Here is a 24,511-nt window from a genome sequence, read left to right as displayed (position 1 = left end):
ACTGAAGCTAATTCATTATAAAGTCCTCCCTGTCCCCTTCCTTTGTGAATATGTAACTGCATTAATGTCTTTATGGAGAGAAACCTAGAATTCCCACCTCCTGACAGAGAGGTGACAGACTCAGCTTGCACAATGAAACAAAGATTTTGGACATGGCCAAAGCAGGAATTGATTTTCCTAGATCCATGAATATTTCTTATAAGACTTTGTTTTTCTTTTTTTTTTTTTTTTACATTTGAAGGTGGTAGGGAGGAAGAGGTTTTTTCTAATTGAAAAAAAAATCTAAAAAATTAAAAAGGAGAGAAAGGTAGTTCAAATTCTGAATATGATACCTTATGCTATGGTGATTTGGGGCAAATTCACGTATAAAAAGACGGGGTTGGATTTAGTGGTGTCAAAATCAAAAGTAATAGATAATGTGGGAGCTGCATATTATATTTTGATTTATTTTGTTAAACATTTTCCAATTATATCTTTATCTAGTTTGGGCTATACTGATTTTTTTTTTGCAAATTTGACATCACTGGGTTAGGCATTGCTCAAGAGTCTTCTCAGATCTAGAACTTTAACCCCATTCTCTCAGTGGAACTTTATGTGTTGTCTCCCTCCAATTATAATGTGAATTCCATAAAAGCAAGTACTCTGGTATCCTGAGTGTTTGGTACATACAAAGCAAATGCCAATCACCATGTGAATGACTGCTAGAGTTAAAGGGTACCTGAAAACCATGAAGTCAACTTACCTCAAATTGTGCCACATGACTGACTTCCTCATTCATTTAGAATGGCCTAGTGAAGGATGTACTTTCCTGCTTGTAACAAGAAACTCAGAGCTATTCTTCTGAACTATTAACTGAAAAATTTACTATATCCCCTTTTTTAATTTTCATTTTTTCTAAATTGAACCTTTCAAAAACAACCTCAGATACAGTATTTCCAAATATTATAGCTATACTATCTTTGACACTGAGAACACTAGTATCTATCAACACCACCGTGTTATTGAACATTTCTGCATCATTTTTGTTTTTAAAATTGTCCCTATTCCCTTATAGGTTGGGTTGTGCCATAATTGAATATTTTTGCAACTGAGGAAACTTACACTCATAAAACTCAAGGGTTTCATCATGACGTAGCAACAATGGGATATTCAACATAGCAAGTTATCGATAGTCTTAAAAGGCGTTTGTAGATTCAGTCTTTAGTTTCATTAAGACTTAGACAAAATTTTCTGCTTCAAAACTCTTGCCAATTCCCATTTATCCTTCACTTAGCACTTAGTGGTCTTCCTGAAAGAATGGGTTCTACCAAGTCACTTTCCTACTTAAGAACTCTATTATTCATTTCAGATCAAAATTCAGATTAAGAAAAAGTGGGGAGGAGCTTTTAAAGTTCTTCATAACCTAACTCCTTTTGACCTTTCTAGTCTTGTTACATTTTATCCTGCTGTACCCACTACTCTCACACTAACTCTCTCTCTCTCTCTCTCTCTCCCCCCTCCCTCCCTCCCTCCTCACCTCCACTTGTAGTGACAAAGAAATGGAAATTGAGGGAATTCTCATCATTGCAAAATGGCTGAAAAAATAGTGATTTATGAATGTAATGAAATACTATTATGCTATAAGAAATGATGATCAGGTGTATATCAGAAAAACCTTGAAAGACTTAGATGAAATGATGCTGAGTGAAGTGAGTAGAAGTAGAACATCGTACACAATAACAGCAACATTGTTTGATGATCAACTAGGATAGAATTAATTCTCAGCAATACAATGATCCAAAACAATTTCAAAAGAATCATGACAGAAAATGCCATCCATAGCTAGAGAAAAAACTAAGGATTCTGAATGCAGACCAAGCCAGACTATGTTTGCTTCTTTTCTTTATGGATTTCCCTTTTGTTGTTTCTTCTTTCACAGCATGACTAATGTGGAAATATGTTTAATGTATTGCACATGTATTACCTGTATCAGATTGCTTGCTGTCTTGAGGAGAGGAGAAGGGAAGGAGAGAGGGAGAAAAATTTAGAATTCAAAATCTTATAAAAATGAATGTTAAAAATTATCTTTACATGCAATTGGAAAAATAACATTCCATTTAAAAAAAAGCACCTTTTGCAAGAGGCCTATTCTGATTCCCTATTGACCCACCTATTACAATGCCTTCTCTCTGGATCCCTTCCCATTTACTCTGTTTATCTTTTGTCTTTCCCATTGAATGGGAGCTCCTTGGGGTACAGATCTTGTTTGTACCTTGCTTTGTATTGTATTAGTACAAATAATGAAACCCATGAAGCAGTCATATTATTCACATTTGAGTTTCATATTTCCACTAGGCTAGAGTCAATTATTTTACATAATTGTAACTTTAAATAGAGCACATTCAAATACCTATGACCACTTTGTGGGATTCATTATTCATGTTAGCTATACTCCCAATACTTAGCATAGTGTCTGCCATATTAATTCTTAATAAATGCTTATTGATTAAGGCAGCTTATGGTGTCTGACTTTCTTTTATATCTGTGTAATCTCTACAGATGTAGATAATAATAATAATTTGTGCATCTTCTACTAGAATTTGTGGAAAACTGCCACTACATTTTTCTGACCAGTTAATCAGGAAAATTAGGTAAGTAGTGTATGTAAATGTATTTGTGTATAAATGTACATATGTGTGCAGGCACAATGAATATGAGTATATGTTCTAAATAGAATAAAGTTTATATATACTATATGTCTAACTATACAGAATACATAGCATGTAGGATTATTTTAAAGTTTAATTCAACATAATCTGGAAAAATAATAGTACTGAAATCATAATATTTGTACCGTTTTTATTTGTAAAAATAACCATCTGAATGCATTTCAATAGTTTACAGTTACATATTTCATTACATTAATAGAGCATTCAGTAGTTGAAAAGGATATTAAACTGTGCTTGAGAAGATTCAGACTGGATCATTCAATGAATTAATTTTTTTACTCATTTTTACAGTTATGACATTTACTGAAGTCATTCAACTCCAATTTACATAATAAAACATTACAGACAAAATCCCACCGAAACCATCAACCAATAATTTCTGCCATTACAAATATGTTATGCAAAATATAACACTGGCACCAGATTCGCATCTTCGTGCTTTGTAAAGATATATTGCACATGCTAAAGCATAAAATATATTGACAAAACTACCAAACATAAGATATTGGCTTTGAATATTTAGATCACTGCATAAGAAACGCATAGAATTACATTTTATACACACACTCAGATTGTCACTATTTTAAAATGCTTTTCCCTTCTAACACTGATCTATGGTTTACAGTTTCTGTAGGAAGAAAGCATTTTTAGCACTGCAAAAAAAAATCATACATCATTCCTATGGAAATTTAGCATATGGTTTTAAATTGAAAGCAAGTGAAAGGGAATGGGGAAAAAGACTATACATTCAAAGAAAGTCTGAAATAAAAACTGACTGGTATTATATTGCTTTGATAATACTCAAATGGAAAAAATACAATAAATTTCACAAAACATTTTCAGAATACACAAATATAAAAAGGCACTCTAACTTCATATTACAAGACCAAAAAAGACACAAGTTCTTAAACCAAACCAACAGAGAGCTAACCAAGTTTCTCAACAGTACAAATAACTACTGCAGCAATTCATTTGATGTTCTTGCTCTAATTTAATAATAAAATAATAATTCAAGCAGCTGTTTACTGCATAAAGTACCAAACATACTATGGTGCCCTTTTAGTAGTGATAAATAGAAATCCCCTGAGCTATTTACTGTAGAATCAGAACAGATTTTAGGCAATTTGAAGATAGCTAGTAACATATTATCAAAGATAGGCAGACACTGGTGAACAAGAAGAGTTATGTGCAATGCAAAAAATCCCCGTGTCTCTGGTTAAAATACAGTTTTTAAAAAAGTATTTAAGTAAGAGCAATAAACACCATGATGTAGGAATCTGAAAATTTTATTTTTAAAAACTTTTTTTCTTAATGAGCCTTGTTCAAAAATAAGATTTTCTAAGAGTAGACTTGGAAGATACAAAAATGAAATGAATCTTAACTTATACCCTAAATAAAGCAAATTTTTGTAGTCATTAAAAATAACCCAAGAAAAAGAAAAAAATAAATGGTCAGTTCCCGGTAAGCATATTTCAATTTTGTTACTTTGTCCTCCTTTGCAATTTAATAGAATAGAAAGGTAAAATGCAGCTCCACTGAGATTGGGCTCAATCACTGTGATTTGCTGAATATTACCTGATCTCTCTGCTCTTCTACAGAAAAATTCAACACTAGTCCTCTAAAAGAAGACATTTCATTTCCTACTTAAAAGGCTACTTCCTTTTATTCCAAATCAAATACCATTTTAGTGAGATTTCCAGTCACTTCTCGAAAAAGACACCACAGTATACAGCTCTCCTTCAAAGCTGGTTCCCCCTTATTTTCAGTGCTTTAATAAAGATAAGGTAGTTATTGCTAGTTAGCAACTTTTTTTTAAATCATTCTTCTCAAAAAAGGAATACAGTACTAATGTAAAGGAGAAGAAAGGAGAAAACACTCCCTTTTCCTCAGAGTTCTAGAAAAGTGTCATTGAACTTCTTCAATGAAATTAATTCCAATTCTACAAATCCTTGGAACAAATTTTCATTCATGATGAGTAAAGTGAGTTCCAATTTTTTAACTCCTCCAAGATATTAAAAGATTAAGGTATTTTACAGTTATTGAAAAACACAATCGAGTATCCATAGTTTACTTAGATCTCATAGAACACTGTTTAAAAAATGTTCATGATTATTATAAAATAGAAATCCAGGGCTAAACTAGAAAAAGAAAGAAATATCAGAGGTACAGCGCCTCATAAAGTATATTTCTCTCTTTTTTTCTTGGCTCAATTGGAAAACTAAGCATAGACTGGTGATTTTTAACTTCTCTCAGATCATGAACTGACAGTCCAAGTCATAGTTTTCCTGCTAGGACCCTTTTATTGGGACTACATGTAATCTTATGGTTAGTAGGATCATTTTTGAAACCTTTTCTGAAACATATTGACATACATCCACCACACATTTCTATTCTCATCTCTCAAGCACTGTGTCTACAGTATACCCACCTGGAGTCTGACCTTCCTTACTGAGAGATAGCAATGCCCTGCAAGCTATAGTGAGAGGAGATATGAACAATGGAATGACTGCATTCTGTATCCTCTCCTAATAGATATGGAAGAACCTGAGGTTAGCCTGGAAATCTTAACAATGGATATGCTGGGCATAGGGACCCCAGGCATTCTGACTAGCCCAGAGTCAAATTTTTTTTTTGTTAGACCAGATAAAACACATAACAATTAAAACATAACTATGGAGAAAATTCCTGGGCTTTTGCTTCAATTCAAATAAATACAAACACATTTACATCAAAAGTATATATGAACATCTTCTCTGGTTTGGCAAAAAAAAAATAAATTGTGGTCAACACATCATTGGATACAAATGTTAAGCCATCAGCTATAAATCTGTGACATAAGAAATGTAAAATACAACCAAGACTCAAAAAGTTTACATTTTAACTTTTTAGAAAAGCTACATCATTTCTCACTTCCATTTTGAAGGAAAAAAATTTATCTTCCATTTTAGACACTGAAGTATTTTGGTCCTTGTATTTAGTTGGTTGATGATATATGTATACATATGTATATGTATACATATATAAATGAAAAATATATATGTACATATATACTTTTTCAGAGTCTCATTCTTCTTTTTGTACAGCTGTCCCAGGTGAGGAACGGGGTCCATTTGACCTAGAAACTTTGGCAGAAGGAGCAGATACAGTATTCACAATGTTGATACCACTTATCAAGTAAATGCCAATTTCTTTCCATGTCTCATGTTGCTACTTCCCATTTTGTGCTTATGTTCACTTTGGGACCCACACTGTTTCTTGCTTTGCATTACTCTTGACCAAAGAGATTATTTAACTTCTTAATATAGTGTAAAAAATATCTTTTACAATCTAGTGGCTAATTTATTTTTTAAAAAGGAAGCATTCTGATTTAATTGAGGAAGAATCAATTACAAAGCAAACCTACTGTATTTGAAACTGGCAAATTGCTACAAGATTTATGGACCTTGTAATTATCAGCTAAAACTTTCTATGTTTGCTCAGAGTTTAAGTGATCAGCTGAAAATTGTTAATAATCCATCATATAACCCGGTTATTTATGTTAAAAATTAGACCAAATTGTAGATGACTATTCATCTATTAGGCAAAGATTCTTGGTACATGTCTTCTGGACATGTGTGTTGGTATGTATATCTGTATATATGAATAATCAAAGACAGAAAAGGGAAAAACAGAGATCAACAAAGATAAGAGAGGCAGAAAAAAAAATCCATGTGAGTGATTAAACTCTCTTAGCAACAATGATCCAGGCAATAATCTCTGAAGGTGAACTTTACCTTTGGCTTGTATTGAGGAAGTAAACATCAGAGTGAGGAGAAATTTGAGGACAAACCCCTCCTTGGTACAAGAAAGCCATATTGATAAGCCTCTGAGAATTAATTGTATAGCAAGGACATAAAAAAAAAATCCTTGATATAATAGCCCCTTACTCTGTTGCATTATTTCAAAAGAAGAAATAAAAAAATGCCTTTTTAAAAAATTCCCTACATAAGATGAGAGGTAGACTTTCACAGTAGTACTTTAGATATAAAGAAAATATGATGAAAATCAAAGTCAGGGCACGTTTTGTGAGAATGCTTTCCATCAAAAACTCCAAGTTCTCTCCTACAGGCTCATTGCACACTTTACTTAAAAAAAACCCTCTCTCTATTTTCTCAAAGCTTGGGTCCACATTGACACTATAACACAACATAATTTGGGGGTTAAAAAATCTTACTCCTCCACCTTCTCCACCTAATGTAAATAATTAAGTGGAAGCTTCTGAAGTCCAGAGTCAAAATGTTTCTGAATCAGAATCATTTTCATTGTACCCATCCTCTGATCCTATATTGTGAGTGCAAGAGCTAATGGTGCCACTCAGATTGGTGCCATCGCAGATCTGTGTCCTGCTCAAATGGTCTTTTTTAAAACAAACGAAGTTGAAAGCCGTCATTGTACTGGAAGGAGAAAAAGGCATCATGGTAGCCAAAATGAGTGCCAGGCAGTCAGCCACATCCTTGTTAGGAGCACAAGCCAGGGCTGGGGTATGACCTGGGCATAAATGCAGACAAGGCAATGGTTAGTACTGGGGAAATCAAAGGGGAAAGTGAGCATTCCACAAATACATCTCAAGATGATTCTGTAAGCAAGAGATGTATATCAAGTTAAAACCATGCCAGGCAAGATGAGTTACTTATACTAAGTAGACATGCTAGGATTTTGGGTCAGAGAGAAGGAAGGTAGGGGTCAGGGAATGGGAGAGGGAGGGGAGGAAGAGAGGTTTTATGGAGGTTTTCAGCTCATGGACCACAACAAGCACTCTATTTAAAGTTAGGGGGAATTTAGTCTTCACTAAATGGACAAAAACACTGGGAGACATAGATCCACAATAACAGAGATGAATACAATATAGCGCGCATGGCACTATGAACCTGATACTGCATTCAGACTTGGTTCATAGGGACAAATCTCATTCTGAGAACAATGACTTTCAGTTGTAGATAAATATGCATAAGAAAGAAAATTTTAGGTGTCAATAAATATCAAATCAGGCAGTTTTATTATTCAATGCACATTAATCAATTGATATTTAAGAGACTAAAATGTATCAGCTGGGGCAGATACAGTAAATCAGATATATGAGAAAGTTTGGTCCTTAATGAATTAAAATGTACTTTTCTTGGTATTTGAGTTGGATCTAATTAATGAAAAATATAAATAGGAACAGAAACCCAACTCTATAATCCAGCAGATACGGCAAAGTGAAAAATGATATGGGGACTTCTTAACCTGAGTAACAATTCAAGCTTCACAGATCTGATTAGAAACAAAATATTTTTTAGCAATTTCTTGTAAATACTTGATCCAGTTCCTGCAGGTAAAATCCTCTCTTATTACAAATTGAGTACCTGAATAGCATTCTGCCTTAATCACCGACTTGGTGGCAGCATGTATACTACAAAAGCCCCAAACTTGGAGCCATGAGACCTGGGTTTGAATCCTAGCCCTGTCACATTTTAGTGATATACTCCCAGGGAAAATTATTTCACTTTGCCTCAGTTTTCTCCTTTGTAAAATGGTAATAATAAATTGCATTATCCACATTCACCGGTTACTATGAGGAAAATATAAACTTCAAAGCACCATATAAATGTGAGCTACTATAATATTAACATGCACTATTATAGTGTCTAATGCTGGATAAGAACATTGGGCACTAGCTATTGTTGGAGGATTACAAAGGGCTAACAGATAAATGAACTATTATTAGGATCATCAGGGAGTAACTTATTCAACCCACTGAATATTGTCAAATATAATTCCTAAGGGGTCATTACCACTTCATTTCTTGTTTGTTATCTTTTGTCAAAATTATATACTGCTCACTTTCCCACTCCCATATTGGTGAGAAAGCAAAAAAAAAAATCAGGTATAATATTCTTTACAAGTTAAGTAGTTGATAAAGGCCCTGTGATTCCAAAATGCTGAACAAAACAGCCTCTAAAAATAGGATGACTAGGAGTCATGGGATTTATGAATAGATTTTAAAGTGTTTTTGAATGTTAATTTTACTAATTTTAATAATTTCAAAGTGAAATTTAGTCTTTTCTTCTATTGTGAATAAAATAACCCAATCTTTTGAGAAAGGGTTCCTGGGCTTTATCAGACTGCTAAAGGAGATGTCCATGACACAAAAAAAGGGTTAAGAATGCCCAGCTCTAAAATGGTTTGGGCCATTGCTGTCAAAGGCAGACGTGGATCCCTAAACTTTAGTGTTCATAAAATTCATCTGTCTCTACTCCCCAACTATATTAAAGGGGCCTAAAAGTAGAACTGTAGTGGTAGTGGTGAGGAGAAGGGGAGTAATGAGGGAAGAAAAAGGGAAAGGAAAAACCAAGGAAATGGATAGGGGACAAATTTCCCCCTCCTCTTCCCCCGATGAATCAGGTAAGGGACAGAGCAGGGCACATGCTATGATAAATGAAGCTAAACAACCAAAAATATAGAATTTGCTAATGATATCAGTATGGCTGCTTACTTCTGAGAAATGTGCATGCGCTGCTAATTCCAATACCTGCAATAAGCATTTAAGTGAGTTATGTTAATACATTTAATTATAATGCTACAATTGAGCCACATTTTTTATTTCATAACTCATACGTATCAAGAATTTTCTATTTGCTTCAAGCAAAATTGATTTTGTCCTAAAAATTGTTAAATATTAAGACACCTAACATTTCATATGTATTCATTTTTACCAGAAAGGAAATGTTTGAGAGTTGATTTGAGATGTTTTATGCGTATCATAGTGTAGTGGAAAGAATACTGCATCTGGAGTCAAAGGACCTAAATTAGAATCCCATTTCTGCCTCTTATTTTAGTGTGATCTTGGGCCAGAAAAACGACTTTCTTAATCTGAGCCTGATTAAGTAGGTGACTTCAGTTTTCTTCAACTCTAAACTTATGTGCTTGAAATCCAGACTTAGTGTTTCACTGGTGTAGGGAATTCCCTACACTAACATATATCAGAAATTTATCTGAAATTTGCAGTTCTGGAGAGCAACTAAGGCCACCAAAAGGTTAAGGAAAAAACCCAAGGTCAGATAGTCAGTTGTATTAGAGGGAAGCACTGATCCTAGTTCTTTTTTGGTTTGGTTCTCTTTTGGTTTGGTCACCTTTACATCCTCTTTGTCACGTCTCTCAGAATTTCTTAAGAAGCAGAAATGAGAATTTCCTATAGGATTTAAACTGTAGAATCATATATTTAGAGAGGAGAGGAACTATAGAGGTCTGTCTAGTCTAATTACATCAATTTACAAATGAGAGAAATGAGATCCCAAAAGATTAAATGACTTATCCATATCCAAGTTCTCATAGTTATTAGGTTATAAAGTCAGAATTTGAACTCAAGTCCTCTAAGTCCACAGCTATCTCTAATATAATAGATTGATGATCCCTCTAAGAGAAAATATTTTTAAAGGGGCTTTCTATAGTTCAGGAAATATATATTCAGTTCTAAAAATCATAAAATTATAGATTTAGACTTAGAAATGACAGAGGTCATCTAGTCCAACACCCTCATTTTAGAGATGAGGAAACTGAGGCTAAGTAAGAAAACATAAGTAACTTGCCCAAGGTCACGTAGCCAGAAAGTGTCAGAGGCAGAATCTGAACGTGGATCCACTATACCATGCTACCTCTCAGTTCTTACATATACATTTATGTATATATGTATATGTATATATTTTCTCTAAAAATTCCATAGCTAGAATCTTTTTAATAGCACCTCCATTTTAGTCTGACAATTGGAAATGCCAAAGTTGAACTCAGAATGATCTGGGATGCTATCAAGCAGACATTCAATTCTTTGGGCCCTCACACATGCACTAATGATATAAAGATATATCTATGGATATATCTATATATTACCCTTAACTCTTCAGGGCATGCAGTTAATACTTATTGTGCCAAGTTCAAAGACTTTGAATAAGTCTGAAACATTTTAACTACTACCCTGAGGAGTTAGAGACCAACAGCTGGTAGGACATGCAAGATGGAAAACTCTAATAGAGTATAGATTATGTGATTCATTGACAGGGCAAGATCTCCTTGTCTGATTCCTTACACACAATGAGATTCCAAAGAGTATGTTCAGTCTTTTGACTTTTTTTTACCATCTCCTATCTATCTTTTGTTTTTCTGGCTTCTAAAAGTATACAGAAGGATTTAGAAAAGAAGGTGAGGGTTGTATCCTCTTACCATTTTCATCTACAGCAAGGACACAGGCTCCCTTGGCTAGCAGATCTTCAACCACCATCTTCAAGCCATTCCGTGCAGCAATATGGAGAGGTCTACAAAACATAACACTCAGCTTCAAGGATGATTTCCAAAACTTACCTTAAAGAAATATTATCAAGATAAAGGTATGACCTTTATCAAATAGCCCACAATACTGAACTTGAGTTCTTTTTCAGACTTTCTTATGATATTTGCTCATATAACTTGTCACAGATGATAATGATCAACCTAGTCTTCCAATTTATGCTCAGATCCTCTACTTGAAAATGGATAGATTTCAGGCAGAGATACTCTCTCGAAAAATTCTGATGACAATAAAAATGAGGAAATTCTTGTTTATAAGACAAAGGAAGAAGTTTAGTTCACATTACTGAATGTATTAAAAAATCAGGCTATCATATATATTAAATGATATCATTTTCATTCTGCTAAATGGCATGCCATTTGAGTTACTTTATAAATAAAACTCTTAGATACTGGGACCAAGAATAGAATACAGAGAAATAATACTCACTTGATATAAAGGGAATAGAAAGCATGGCATCATGAGAAAAAATCCAATAGATTTGGGTAAAAGTATTTCTGCCACTAACTCCCTGAATGACCCCAAAAGGTTACTGGATCTCTCATTGCCTTAGTCCCATTATCTTCAAAAATGGAACAACATTTGTTGTACTATTGTTTATTCAGGTATATATGTATGTATGTATGTATATATGTATGTATGTATGTAGCATACAGAAAAGCCAGTTATTACTATTAAATAGTTGCTAACTTGTAAGAAACTCTTATCACAGGATTCCCTCCCCACCCTAGACATAGGGGGAAAAGAGATTATTAGTGAGGATTTGCTAGCTTTGTGAAACTTCAGAGTTAGGAAGTTATTGTCTTTGTTCACTTATTCAGTTGTGTCTGACTCTTTGTGACCCCATGGACGATAGCATGCCAGGCCCTTCTATCCCCTACTGTCTCTCAAAGTCCAAGTTTGCTTTTGTTGTTTACACCTTTCAAACTGAGAGGCTCATCTTTTGATCTCATCTCTTTTATCATTTGAGTGTTGTCCATGAGGTTTTCTTGACAAAGATATTGAAGTGGTTTGTCACTTCCTTCTCCACTGGATCACTGTCAGAACTCTCCACTATGACCCACTTCTGACACATCCTGGCTATATGACCCTAGGAAATTCACTTAACCACTGTATCCCAGGCAAATCTCTAGGGCTATAAACCATATGTAAAGTGCTCACCTGAATCAGTAAAAGATATTTTCTTAACTAAGAGTTCCCTAGATTATAGTGAAATGACAGATCCAGTTCCTATCCTTAATCCCTAGAAGTACAAAGTTGCAATGTTAAACCCCAATATGCTTTACTGTTTTAGAGTCTCAAATTTCAAAGAAATTCTTTTTTCTATATTAGATTGCATCAAATCCTTCTTTTACTCTTTATCTCAAAACCTACTATTTGTTCTTTCTTTCTTTACCATGTCTGTGATGAATGAAGGTGATCTCTTTGACAAGACCAATCTCAATTTCTCTCTAAATCATTCATGCCTTTCTGATTTCTTCAGCAGCTCCCCTTCTAATTTTTTATCTTTCTTTCTCTATTGCTTCCTTTCTCACTATCCTGGGGAAAAAACCCCACTGTGTCAGTCCTTCATTATATTGTTCTACATCTCTCCTTCGATTCACTATCAACTTTCTAGGAAGAAAGTTGTCTCTACTCATTGACACATTTCCTCTTCTTTCACTTTCACAATTTGGATTCCATCTGTATCAAATGACTGAAATTCTTCTCATCTTTTTTTTTTAAACTTCTCTGTGGTATATGACATCATTGACTTTCTACTCTCCTTCCAGTCTTTTCTTCTCCCTAGGTTTTTATTTAACTGTTCTCTCTTGGTTTTCCTACTTGTCTACCTGTAGCTTCTTCTATTTACTTTGCTGTATTCATTATCGATATCTTGCCCCCTCATTTTGTGTGTATCCTAAAACTCTACTAGGTCCTTTTCTCTTTTTTCTCTCAGGTCATAAAGATTTAGTTATCTTCTCAATTGGGGAATGGCTGAACAAATCATGGTACATTAATATAATGGAATACTATCACGTCATAAAAAGTGATGAAAAGTATGCATTCAGAGAAAACTGGTAGAACTTGTATAAACTGTACTGAAATGAGCAGAACTGAGGACAATTCATATTAAAACATTTTAAAACAAACAACTTTGAAAGACTTAAGAACTGTGTTCCCTGAAATGACAAAGAATAATTCCATTGAACTGATGATGAACTATGTATGATCCCTACCCTCCTAACAGAGATGTGATGAACTCAAAATTCAGAAGAAAACACAATGTTGAATGTGGATAAAATTTGTTTTGCTTGATTACATGCATATTTGTTACAAAATAATTCTTTTTTTCTTTTAAATTGAAGTTGGGTTGGAAGGAAACAAAATAAATTTCAAATGAAATGAAAAAAATGTCAAATTAACAAAAAAATTTCTATGCAAATGCTTTATGATTTATAAATCTAGCTCTAGTCTCTTTCCCAAGATCTAGTCACATTTTATCAACTGCCTAGTGGACACTTCAAACTGGATGTTTTAGAGATTTTCAACCTCAATATCTTCAAAACAAAAATCTTTATTCAACTCCCAACCTTGACCCCTTTTCAAAATTTTTTCAATACAGGGCAGTGCTATACCTCCATTCACCCAGTTCACAACTATGGCATTATTCTTGAGTCCTCACTTTGATTATGTCATGCAGTTATTTATCATCTTGACATTCTATTTTTATAAAATCTCTTCCACTTATTCCCTTCTCTATATTCACATTAGTATTTAGATCTCTGTACTGAACCCTAGTTTAGGCACTCTTACCACTTGTCTAGGCTATTGTACTAGCCTCCTAATAGAGAGGCAAGTTCTCTCTGCCTCAAGTCTCCTCCCACCCTAATACAAATATTTGTCTTTTTTTTGCTTTTACAAGGCACTGGGGTTAAGTGGCTTGCCCAAGGAAACAAGCTAGGTAATTATTGAGTATCTGAGGCTAGATTTGAACTCAGGTACTCCTGACTCTAGGACTGGTGCTCTATCCACTGTGCCACCTAGCTGCCCCTTAATATTTGTCTTTCATTTCCAAAGAAGGCCATGACATATAGGGTTTGATGCCATGACAAGCATGTGAATTGGATTTGAGTGAGCAGGTGCTGTGCTAAGTCACCAACCTCAGTTTCTCCTCCAGAGCCAACTAGATCCAGTGACCAGATACATTCTCTACTCAATTGCCAGAGGAATTTTCCTTAAATATGGACTCAATAAATTCTCCTATTTAAACATAGCATCCTACTTTTTCAACTTTACAATTTCATTCCCTTGCTATGCTTTATGATCCAACCAACTGAACATTGTGCTGTTTCTCACACATCACATTTCATCTGGTCTTTCTGGTCTGTCTTTTGATCTTTACATTAACTGTCCTACATTCCTAAAATGAAGTACCTGACCTTTACTTTGCAGAATCCTTTCTTTCTTTCAAAATTCTGGTTTTGAAACACTTTATATATGAAACCTTTTCTGCTTCACCAACTGCCCAAACTGCTATTCTCCCACTTTAATATAATATTTGTATAAATTGTCTGTATAATGATTTCTATAAATGTTATTTCTAGTGAAATAACAACCTCTTATATGACGGAAACTATTTTGCTATTGCTTTTTGTGTCACCAACACAGCCCAGAGTCTAACACAGAGCAGGTGTTTAATAGAAGCCTCTAGGCAGTTAACTGTAACAGTAGATGAAGCCCTGGGGATGGAATCAAGAAGAGCTGAGTTCAAATCTACACACAGACACTTATTACCAATGTGGCCTTGCTTAAGGCATTTAACCTTGTCTGCCTCTGTTTTTTTTAACTTTAAATTGGAGATTATAATAGTACCTACTTCATAGGATTTTTTTGTGAGGATCCAGTAGGATATTTGCAAAATGCTTAGCACAATGCCTGTTGACATCTTTGTTAACCACCCCCACCCCCCATAAATGTTTGTTGAGTAACAATACAGTTGTCAAAGTGATTCCTTATTAAGTAGTTTTCAGATATTTCACATTAATGATTGCATGTAATTCAACTGAATTCAAATGAAATTTGACCTCCATAGTACAAGTTCTCCATGGGGAGAAAGGAAATATAAAATCAGCATTGTTCAGCAACAATACACAATGATAATACTGGATTTGGAAAGAGTATTGGCTTGAGAGTGAGAAGTCCTGGGTAAAACTGTTGGCTAAGTTGCTTGCTACCTTAGTGTCCTTGGGCAAGTAACTTAACCTCTCCAGGCATCAATTTTCTCATTTATAAATTGAGAGAGTTGGATCAAATGACTTCTAAGATCCCTTCAAGCTTCAAATTAATGGTCCTATGATAATACAGCTATGCAACAAGATTTCCCAACAGAGGAATATCAAAAATTAATAAAGACTCCACAGAATTTCCAAGAGAGAACTCAATGTTACTTGATTTGAATTATGAGTCCTCCTAAAATTATTTTAAGTGAGGCTCCCACGGATGATAACAATATCTTTATTTCTTCCTGCATCTTGAGATTTGTAAAGTGTTTTACATCTTTTATTTCATTTGATCCTCCCAACAATCTTGTCAGGCAGCCAATGGGTGACATAATGTTTGAACATTGTCTGGCTTTTTCATAGTATTCTTGATTTGGCCACCTGATTTCTTGGCATCTTCTGTTCATACTTTCATTGTCATTTCATGCCTACATTAAGTTTCATATGTCAAAATGAGTACTTGCACTAAATCAATTATAAGAAAGATCAGAGAGAAAGTTCTTTGATGACACATAACAAAGGTATTATTATCCCCATTTACAAATAAGGAAATAAGTTCCAAGAGTTGTGACTTGTCTATACTCATAAAACTAATGAGAGTGAGAGAGAATTCAAACCCAGTTCATTCAATTCCAACTTTAGAATTATTTTTTCCCCTTTTAAATGATTAGTTTTATTTTAAGAGCAAAACTCAAAGCAGCAAGTACTTACGTCTGCAATGTATTATTTGCTGCATTAATAAGGCTCTGTTCTTGTATCTTGTCAAGTATTAACAAGGCACATTTTTCATGACCCTAATAAAGAAAACAAATATATAAAAATGGTAAAGAATGTTAGATAAATGGGAAATAATTTTATGAAGGAAATAGTTAACTTGAGACTTCAAATTTAAATTTTAAAATTTTAAATTAATTTCATGCCTTGTAAAACTTAAGGAAGATACTAGTAAAAAAGTCAAATGGAAGAAAGTTGCCTGGAATAGATATAGTACATGCTTCAGGAGTCAAATTCAGGGGACGGTTAGGTGGCACAGTGGATAAAGCACCGGCCCTGGAGTCTAGGAGTACCTGAGTTCAAATTTGGCCTCAGACACTTAATGATTATCTAGCTGTGTGGCCTTGGGTAAGCCACTTAACCCTGTTTGGCTTGCAAAAAAAAACTAAAATAAAAAAAGAGTCAAATTCAAATCCATTAAAATTCAAAGCCATTAAGATTTAATTGTTAGATATCTATTGCAGCAAGATGAATTACAGGAAACTGATGTTTCTGCACTAACATTTAGCATTATGTGCACAACCAAAAGCTCAGATTATTGAGGTGCTATAATGATTAGATTGGACAATAACCTAAAATTCTTTTAGGGAAATTTGCAATATCATAATTCTTTCTCTTTCATGAGTCTTTCTTCTCTGACTATACTGTCCCATAAAGAACTAGGAGGATATTTACTGTCCTCATTTATCTAGCATTTATGTTATGATGTAAATTAATGATCTTTTTATAGTCATAGGTCTTGATTTTTCAATCAGACTGTAAACATTTGGTTGGGAGGGAACATATTTTTAAAAAATTTTCCAATCACAAATAAAAACAATTTTACTCAAGTTTTTAAACAATTTGATTTGCTGATCTAATCATTCTGGAGAGCAATTTGGAACTGTGCCCAGAGTTTTGAAACTCTGCATATCCTTTGATCCAGCAATAACACTATTAGGTCTGTATACCAAAGAGATCATAAAAAAGGGAAAGAACTCACATGTACAAAAATATTTATACCAGCTCTTTTTTGTGACAGCAAAGAATTAAAAATTGAGGAGGTGCACATCAATTGGGGAAAACTGAACAAGTTGTGGTATATGAGTGTAATGAAATACTATTGTGATATAAAGAAATAATGAGCAGGATGGTTTCAGAAAAACCTGGAAAGACTTACATGAACTAATGTTGAGTGAAATGAGCAGAACCAGGAGAACCAGCTCTTCTAAACTCAGATCTTCTCAGCAATACAACGATCCAAGATAATACCAAAAGACTCATGATAGACAATGCTAACGACATTGAGAGAAAGAACTATGGAATCTGAATGCAGATCATAGCATACTATTTTTCATTTTAATTTTTCCTTTCTTGTGATTTTTCCTTTTATTCTGATTCTTCTTTCACAATATGACTAATGTGGAAATATGTTTAACAAGATTGTACATGTATAACTTATATCAGTTTGTTTACTGGCTTGGGAGAAGGAAGGAGGGAGAAAAATTTGGAACTCAAAAATCTTAACATAAATGAATGTTGAAAACTATTTTTACATGTAATTGGAAAAGAAATAAAATATTGTTAAGAATTTTTTTAAAATTGATTTTCAAATTTTTTCCCTTTCCTTATTGAAAAAGTTGGCAATTTGGCGTAGGTGATACATGAGAAGTCAGAACATTTTTTTTTAAATTTGACCATAGAATTTAGAAAAGTAACATGAGGGTAGTAATGAAAAATAAATACGTGTTGATGGTTAGCATAGTATTACAAGATTTCAGGGTTGTCATCCTTTTAGATTAGAAGTGAGGAAACACATAATAAAGGTGCTTATTGAAAAAAAATTTTTAAGTGGTCAAAGATATTTTCAGTATACTATTCAGTTACTTCATGGTAGAATTGCTTTAGACTACATTTATATACTGTCTGTGAAAACCCCTAAATCCAAGTGGAAATTCTTGCATTCTGAAGAGATATTTGACTGTATCACCAAGGTTTCATCTACCTTCAATCCAAAGTTGAATTTGCGCAACTGAGAAATGTTGCAAAGGCATCAGCTTCCAGGCTATGTGCAAAATATATACACAGGGTGGCTAGATGGCACAGTGGAGACAGCACTGGCCCTAGAGTCAGGAAGACCTGAGTTCAAATCCGGCCTCAGACATTTAATAATTAATTACTTAGCTGTGTAGCCTTGGACAAGTCATTTAACCCCATTGACTTGCAAAAAACAAAACAAAACAAAACTGTTTATACGGTTCTGTGGTCTTTTATGGATTTCAACTTCACTCTAAATTCATCTTTAAAAAAGGCAGTATTTTGGGAAATAGATATCCTGACCTTTTAAGTATTCTAATACACAGATATAAATAACATAATTTCTAGAATTTAATAACATACTTTACTACAAGCCAAATGTAAGGGTGTGTTCAAGTCCTTATCCTTTACAGTCAGATCAGCCTTGGCACTGTTCACCAAAAGATCTAAAAAAAAAAAAAAAGGAAAAAAGTTATTAGCACCAAATGCTAATCATATGCAATTTGAAGAAGTTAAAATAAACAATACTATGATAAAAGCAACATTTATAGATATAACTTACATGACATTGTTCTGGTCAACAATATCAAGAATAAATCATAATCAAAAGTTAGGGTTGTTTATATATAAGATTATGAAGTTTATAAAACTATATCCCTCTGACATTTTTACTTCACAGCAAGTTTTCAAGCAAACAACCTAATGTTGGGAAGCATTAACTCTTAATCATATTTTATATATTAGATGAGAAAAAAAGATACTGATTATATCCAGTGGCACCAGGCATTAATGTCAAGTAGCTTAATTGTTTCTTTTCAGAGTAAAAGTATTAAGGGGTTTTATTTATTTATTAAAATATTGTCAAACTCAATAAAAACAGGAGCCTCTAAACAGTACATATATAAGGATCTTTGTGGGCCTCAGGCTGTCTTAGAAAACCACATTTATTAACATTATCTACATTCTATCATATTGTTCCTTTTTTGATTGATATTTTATTTTGCTTTTCCAATTGTATTATGAAAGTTTTTCAACATTCATTCATTTGCATATTTATGTTACACAATTTTCTTCCACCCTTCCTTCTCACCTCCTCCCCTCTGTGGTGAACAGTTTAGTGAACATTGTACATGTACATTTGTATTTAACATGTTTACATATTAGTTATTTTATGTATGAAGAATTAGGACTAAAGGAAAAGAAAGAAAATCATGGGATAGGAAGGAAAGACATAAGAGAAATTTTTTTAAAAAGTGAACATAGTATTCATTCAGATTCTATGGTTTTCAGTTTGTTTTATTTTTTCATCTAGATATGGAGGGCACATATTGTTATTTCTTTGGTTATTTCTCAATATATTTCAAAAAATTTGGATGGGGCCACACTTTGGGAGTGTTGTAGGTCAGAGTAGGTTATCTTTGAGGGTAAAGTGATTTGTCCAAGGTCACACAGAAAGTGTCTGAGAACAGATTTGAGCACAGGAGGATGAGTTTTTCTGACTCTGGACCTGGCATTTTAGTCATTATGTCACCTAGCTGCTCTCAGACCCTCATCGCCTCTAGCCAATGTCAATGATTTATTATCTAGTCTTTCATTTTCTTTACACTCCAAACCACATAGGTTATTTTCCTTAATTTGAAATGTACCCATGCCTCTTCTATATCAGCTAAATTCCAGTGACTCTCTCATTACTTCAAGGATAAAATATTATCTCCACTTGACTTTTAAACCTCTTTAACCTGACCTATTTTTCTAGCTTCATTGTATATTACTTCATATATTTATCATATATATATATTTATTTTATATAAACATATATATACATACACACACAAATACACACATACACACACACACACACACACACACACATGTTGCCCTACCCCAATCCCCCCATTGACCACATGCTCCTTGAGAGCAAGAATTGTTGTTTTTTTCTTTTATCTTTGTATCCCTAGTACTTGGCACAATGTCTGACACATTTAATGGCCTTTAATAAATTCTTGTTGATAAATTGAGTAAAAAAAGTTACTAATAAAATATTTTTCTTATAATATGGCATGGTCCTACTGTAGAAACATCAATTCACTTCCATTATTCTATGAATTATCAAGAAATTAGAGGGTAGTTATAGTAAATGGAGTCAAGTGGTTTTTTTTGAATCAGCTAGGTCAAGGCAATATAACTGAACCTTGAGGACAAGGAGAAAGTAGATTTGGGCAGTGTTCCCATCTAGCCAAGACTAGCTTATATATATTAAAGCAGAGAAGAGTAATGGGAGTTGCAGATGTATTGACTTAACTGGTCAGACTCCTGTGAACCCATAATCTTTCTTCCAAGTGATGCATTGCTGGTTTCCCAGAAGACCAAGAAGATGTGTTCCTAAGTATATATCTTGTTGACTAAGTACATATTATTGAATTGTCTCAAGTTTGGGTACTTAATTGTTAAACCAGGTGGTAGACCTAAAATGATTTTGTGTATAAAGGTGCTAACACCTGAAACACTCTTCTGAGGCCAAGCATTAGAAGAAGTTCACTCTCTTAATCTATAGAGCTAGAAATTCCACTGTCCTCTACCCAGGTCAGATCACATTAGAAAATTGTGTTCATTTATGGGCAAAAAGTTTTAGGAAGTTAATTCTTCATTCACAAAATGACTAATATGTACATATACAACATTTATTAGACTGTTAGATGTTGAGGAGAGGTGGGAGGAAAGGGAGGATGGAAGAAAATTGTGTAACATAAATATGCAAATGGATGAATGTAGAATGTGTAAATGGAAAAACAAAATGAAATTTAACTAGAAAAAAAAGTTTTAGGAAGGACATTAGTTAGCAGGAAAGCATCCAGGGAAGAAAAACTGGAGTGTTTAAAGACTTTAAGATCATGCTACTTGAAGGTTGAATAAGTAAACTGGGAATGCTTAATCTGAAGCATCCTGTTCCCCAAGAAATGAAATTATTTTTGTCCTCAAGTATTTGGGGGGTTTTTTTGGTTATTTTTTTTTGCAAGGCAATGGGGTTAAGTGACCCAACCAAGGTCACACAGCTAGATAATTATCAAGTGTCTGAGGCTGAATCTGAACTCAGGGAGCCTGAATCCAGGGCTGTTGCTCTACCCACCATGCCACCTAGCTGCCCCATCCTCAAACATTTGAAGAATTGCCAAATGGAAGAAGGACTAGGTTTCTTGGCCCTTGCAAAGTGAACTAGGAAAAATAGGTACAATCTGCAAAGAGGCAAATTTAGGTATAATATAAGCAAACACTTTCTAACAGATCTATCCAAAAATTAAATAGGTCCAAGAGATAGAGGGCTTCCCCTCGCCAGAGCACTTCAGTTGAATACTGGCTGTCCATTTGTTAGGCAGGCATGATGAAGGGTCATTGATCAAGTATGAGTTGGACTAAATGACCTTTGAGGTCTCTTATAGTGCTAGGATTCTAAAGACATATGTGGTAGATACCTACCAATCATAGCTGTCATTCTGTAAACCAAATGAAACAAAACTAGTTGGGGTTTTTTTAATGAATAGCAAAATCATTTACCAGTGTCACACCTTTAACATTTAACTGAATTTTCCAATTTAATTTCTTTCATTGTTTTCCACAGGGTAAAAAATAACAATTCTGCCAAACCAATACATACCCACAGCACCTGTCTGCCCATTCTCAGCTGCCATCATGAGTGGTGTTTTCCCTGAATTATCTGCAGCATTCACTTGTGCATTGTGGTTTAAAAGAAGTTGTAAGCATTCCACATGATCAGCAAAAGCGGCAGCATGAAGTGGGGTTCTGAGGATTTAAAAAATATATGCTTTTACTTGAAATAAATGTACTATTATTTTTATCCCTTCTTGAGTAATATGAACCTTTTAGCTTGGGAATTTAAAAGTGATGACTTTATAAGGGTAATAATGTCATCTTTAATTATAATCAAATCATTTTTGTCTTTGTCCTTTTTTTGTTAGCTGATACTGAAATACTAAGAAAAAGATTAAATGCTTTGAAAAATAAGCCATGCCAATTGTTTTGGTTCAAGCCATGAATTAAGATTAAACAACTACTATGAAACTCTAAAAAGAGAGACTAGACTTCATTATGATACTTACCTCCCCTTGTCATCTCTGCAATGGACAATGCTGGGATCTATGGCCCCAATAAGCAGTGATGCACAATTTTCGTGGTCATTAATTCTAAAAATAGAAACATTTTATCATTATCTTTAAATTGGCCAAAATATTTTTTTGGTTTCAAGGTTTTATTGTTTGCGAAGAATCATGTTTTGCAAAGAATCAAAGAAATTCAAGTCTGACCATATCAACTCCTTATTCAATAAACTCGAGTGGGTCCCTATTGGCTAAAGAATAAAATAAATCCTTTTTTAACTTTTAAAACCTTTTTTTTTTTTTAACATCACCCCTTCCTGCATTCCTAGTTTTCTTACATCTTATTCCCCTCCACATACTCTGTGTTCTAGCGATACTAGCCTCCTTGCTGTTCCTTGCCCAAGATATTCCTATCTCCCAAGTCTAGGCATTTTCACTAGCTGTCCCCCATGCCTGGAATTCTCTTTCTTCATCTTTTGTCTTCCTTGGTTTCTTTCAAGTCTCAGTTAAAATTCCTCTTGCATGAAGCTTTGCCTGATCGATTCCCTCTAATGGTATTGTCTTTTGACTGATATTTTCTCCAAAAATTACCTGATGTTACCTTCAAACGATATGTCTTGTTTTTATATAATTTGTTTGCATGTTCTTTTTTTGTCTTTCTTTACAAACTCAGGACAGTGCCCAGTAACTTATAGGTACTTAATAAATACTTGATGATTTGATTCACTGTGAAATATGCTGTGCCTCCCCAGGTGTCTCTGTTTCCCCCATTCACTAGAGAGTTCAGAACACTTGTGCATAATTTCAATTTTGCCTTTTTGGAGGACTGGGGTGGTGCAGAATCTGTGTTATAGTAGGGGAGTGCTAGATTTAGAGACAGAGGACTTGTGTTTAAATCTCATCTCTGCTATGACTTGCCATCTGGACAAGTCATATAACTTCTCTGAGTCCCAGTTTCCTCACTATGAAATAAAGGGATTAGATTAAATGTATTTCCTAGTTTCCTTTCAGCTCTAGATCTGTGATGCTGAAATCATCAGTGTATAATTCCCTCCACTGATCTAGATGTGTAACTTATCAATCAATACCTAAATAAACACTGATAAGACACCTATGTGTACCAAGCACCAGGCACTTGAGTTACAAAGACAAAGCTGGAACAAGTTCTGCCTTCAAGAAGCTTACATTTTAAATAGAAGAGATAACACATACATGCATGTTGACTTCTTAATACAGGAGCTGACATAAAACTGCCTCATTGCAATTTTGTACTTTAATAGTTTAAAACTGCACTAAGACTTTTGGGATATTCTTCAAATAGCCACTTAAAAGGGTATATAGTTCAAGTTTTCCACTTGATTTTGCATGTTAGAGAATTTCAACAACATAAACTTTTTATCCATAAAATGTAATATACAACAGGTCATATTAAAAATGTTTCCTTTCCTATCTGCAATAAGGCAATTTTCCCCATATACTTTAAAATAACAAAACAACAATTATATTAATATCTAATATGTGTACTCACACAGCACAGTGCAATGGAGTGAAGGGATTGCCATTAAATTTGCGAAAACATTTTTGTTCCAGAAGTACCTCTATACAGTTTTCATTACCTGCAAAGAATCAAATAAGTTCAGTTATAATATTCAGATATGTTAACTTCTAAAAATAAGCAAAACCTTGGGTACCTAAGTGATGAATTTTAGTTCAAAATTCTTACTATTGATCAGACTTCATATAATCTTCATGAAATGCTATTAATTCTATTTAGAGATGTTTTGAAACTCTCAGAATATAATTAAAACAAGGTTTATATAATTTGACCTCATTTTTGTATCAATGTATATTTATTAAGAGTCTTATGTATCATGCCCTGAAGCTTAAATTTTAAAGGAGGAAGGAAAAAAGATTTTAGTTATTTATGTCATCCAAATCAAATCTTTTAATTATATTCATGTTAAAGTGCTTTAAAAGGCTAACCATAGTATATTGTGTTGGAATCCTCCTGTGCTATAAAAACTGACAAGCAGGATGATTTCAGAAAAATGAGAAAAAACTTATTTGATGCAGTAAAGTGAGCAGAACCAGAGACCATGATACATAGTAACAGCAATATTGTACAATGATAAACTGTGAATGATTGAGTTGTTCTCAGCAATACTATGATCCAGGATAATTCCAAAGATTCATGATGAAAAAAACTACCTCCAGAGAAAGAATTCATGGGAGTCTGAATATAGCCTGAAGTATACCAATTTTCACCTTTTCGTTTTTTCT

At 33.9% G+C, this 24,511-nt stretch overlaps 1 protein-coding gene across 10 annotated transcripts in view; it reads right to left on the bottom strand.

The window, feature by feature from the left end:
* ANKRD44 (ankyrin repeat domain 44) overlaps positions 1–24,511 on the bottom strand; it is a 367,960-nt gene that overhangs the window by 7,325 nt on the left and 336,124 nt on the right. For 6 of the 10 annotated variants that reach the window (XM_074215415.1, XM_074215412.1, XM_074215411.1 and 3 more), the window contains 7 exons: positions 23,760–23,847; positions 22,235–22,318; positions 21,772–21,917; positions 18,483–18,565; positions 16,041–16,123; positions 10,944–11,035; positions 5,387–7,235 (listed from right to left, as the gene is read on the bottom strand). In XM_074215415.1, the coding sequence (XP_074071516.1) occupies positions 6,979–7,235; positions 10,944–11,035; positions 16,041–16,123; positions 18,483–18,565; positions 21,772–21,917; positions 22,235–22,318; positions 23,760–23,847 (833 nt within the window). In that variant the 3' untranslated portion in view covers positions 5,387–6,978. Of the gene's footprint in view, positions 1–5,386; positions 7,236–10,943; positions 11,036–16,040; positions 16,124–18,482; positions 18,566–21,771; positions 21,918–22,234; positions 22,319–23,759; positions 23,848–24,511 lie in introns of those variants that run through there. The other 4 variants (XM_074215417.1, XM_074215419.1, XM_074215416.1 and 1 more) reach the window with 2 other exon arrangements.

Source organism: Macrotis lagotis, chromosome 1 (assembly GCF_037893015.1).
Source record: "Macrotis lagotis isolate mMagLag1 chromosome 1, bilby.v1.9.chrom.fasta, whole genome shotgun sequence".
In the NCBI taxonomy this organism is placed as follows: Eukaryota; Metazoa; Chordata; class Mammalia; order Peramelemorphia; family Peramelidae; genus Macrotis; species Macrotis lagotis.
Note: the sequence above shows the minus strand (reverse complement) of the source record. Positions and strands in the feature narration are given on the sequence as shown.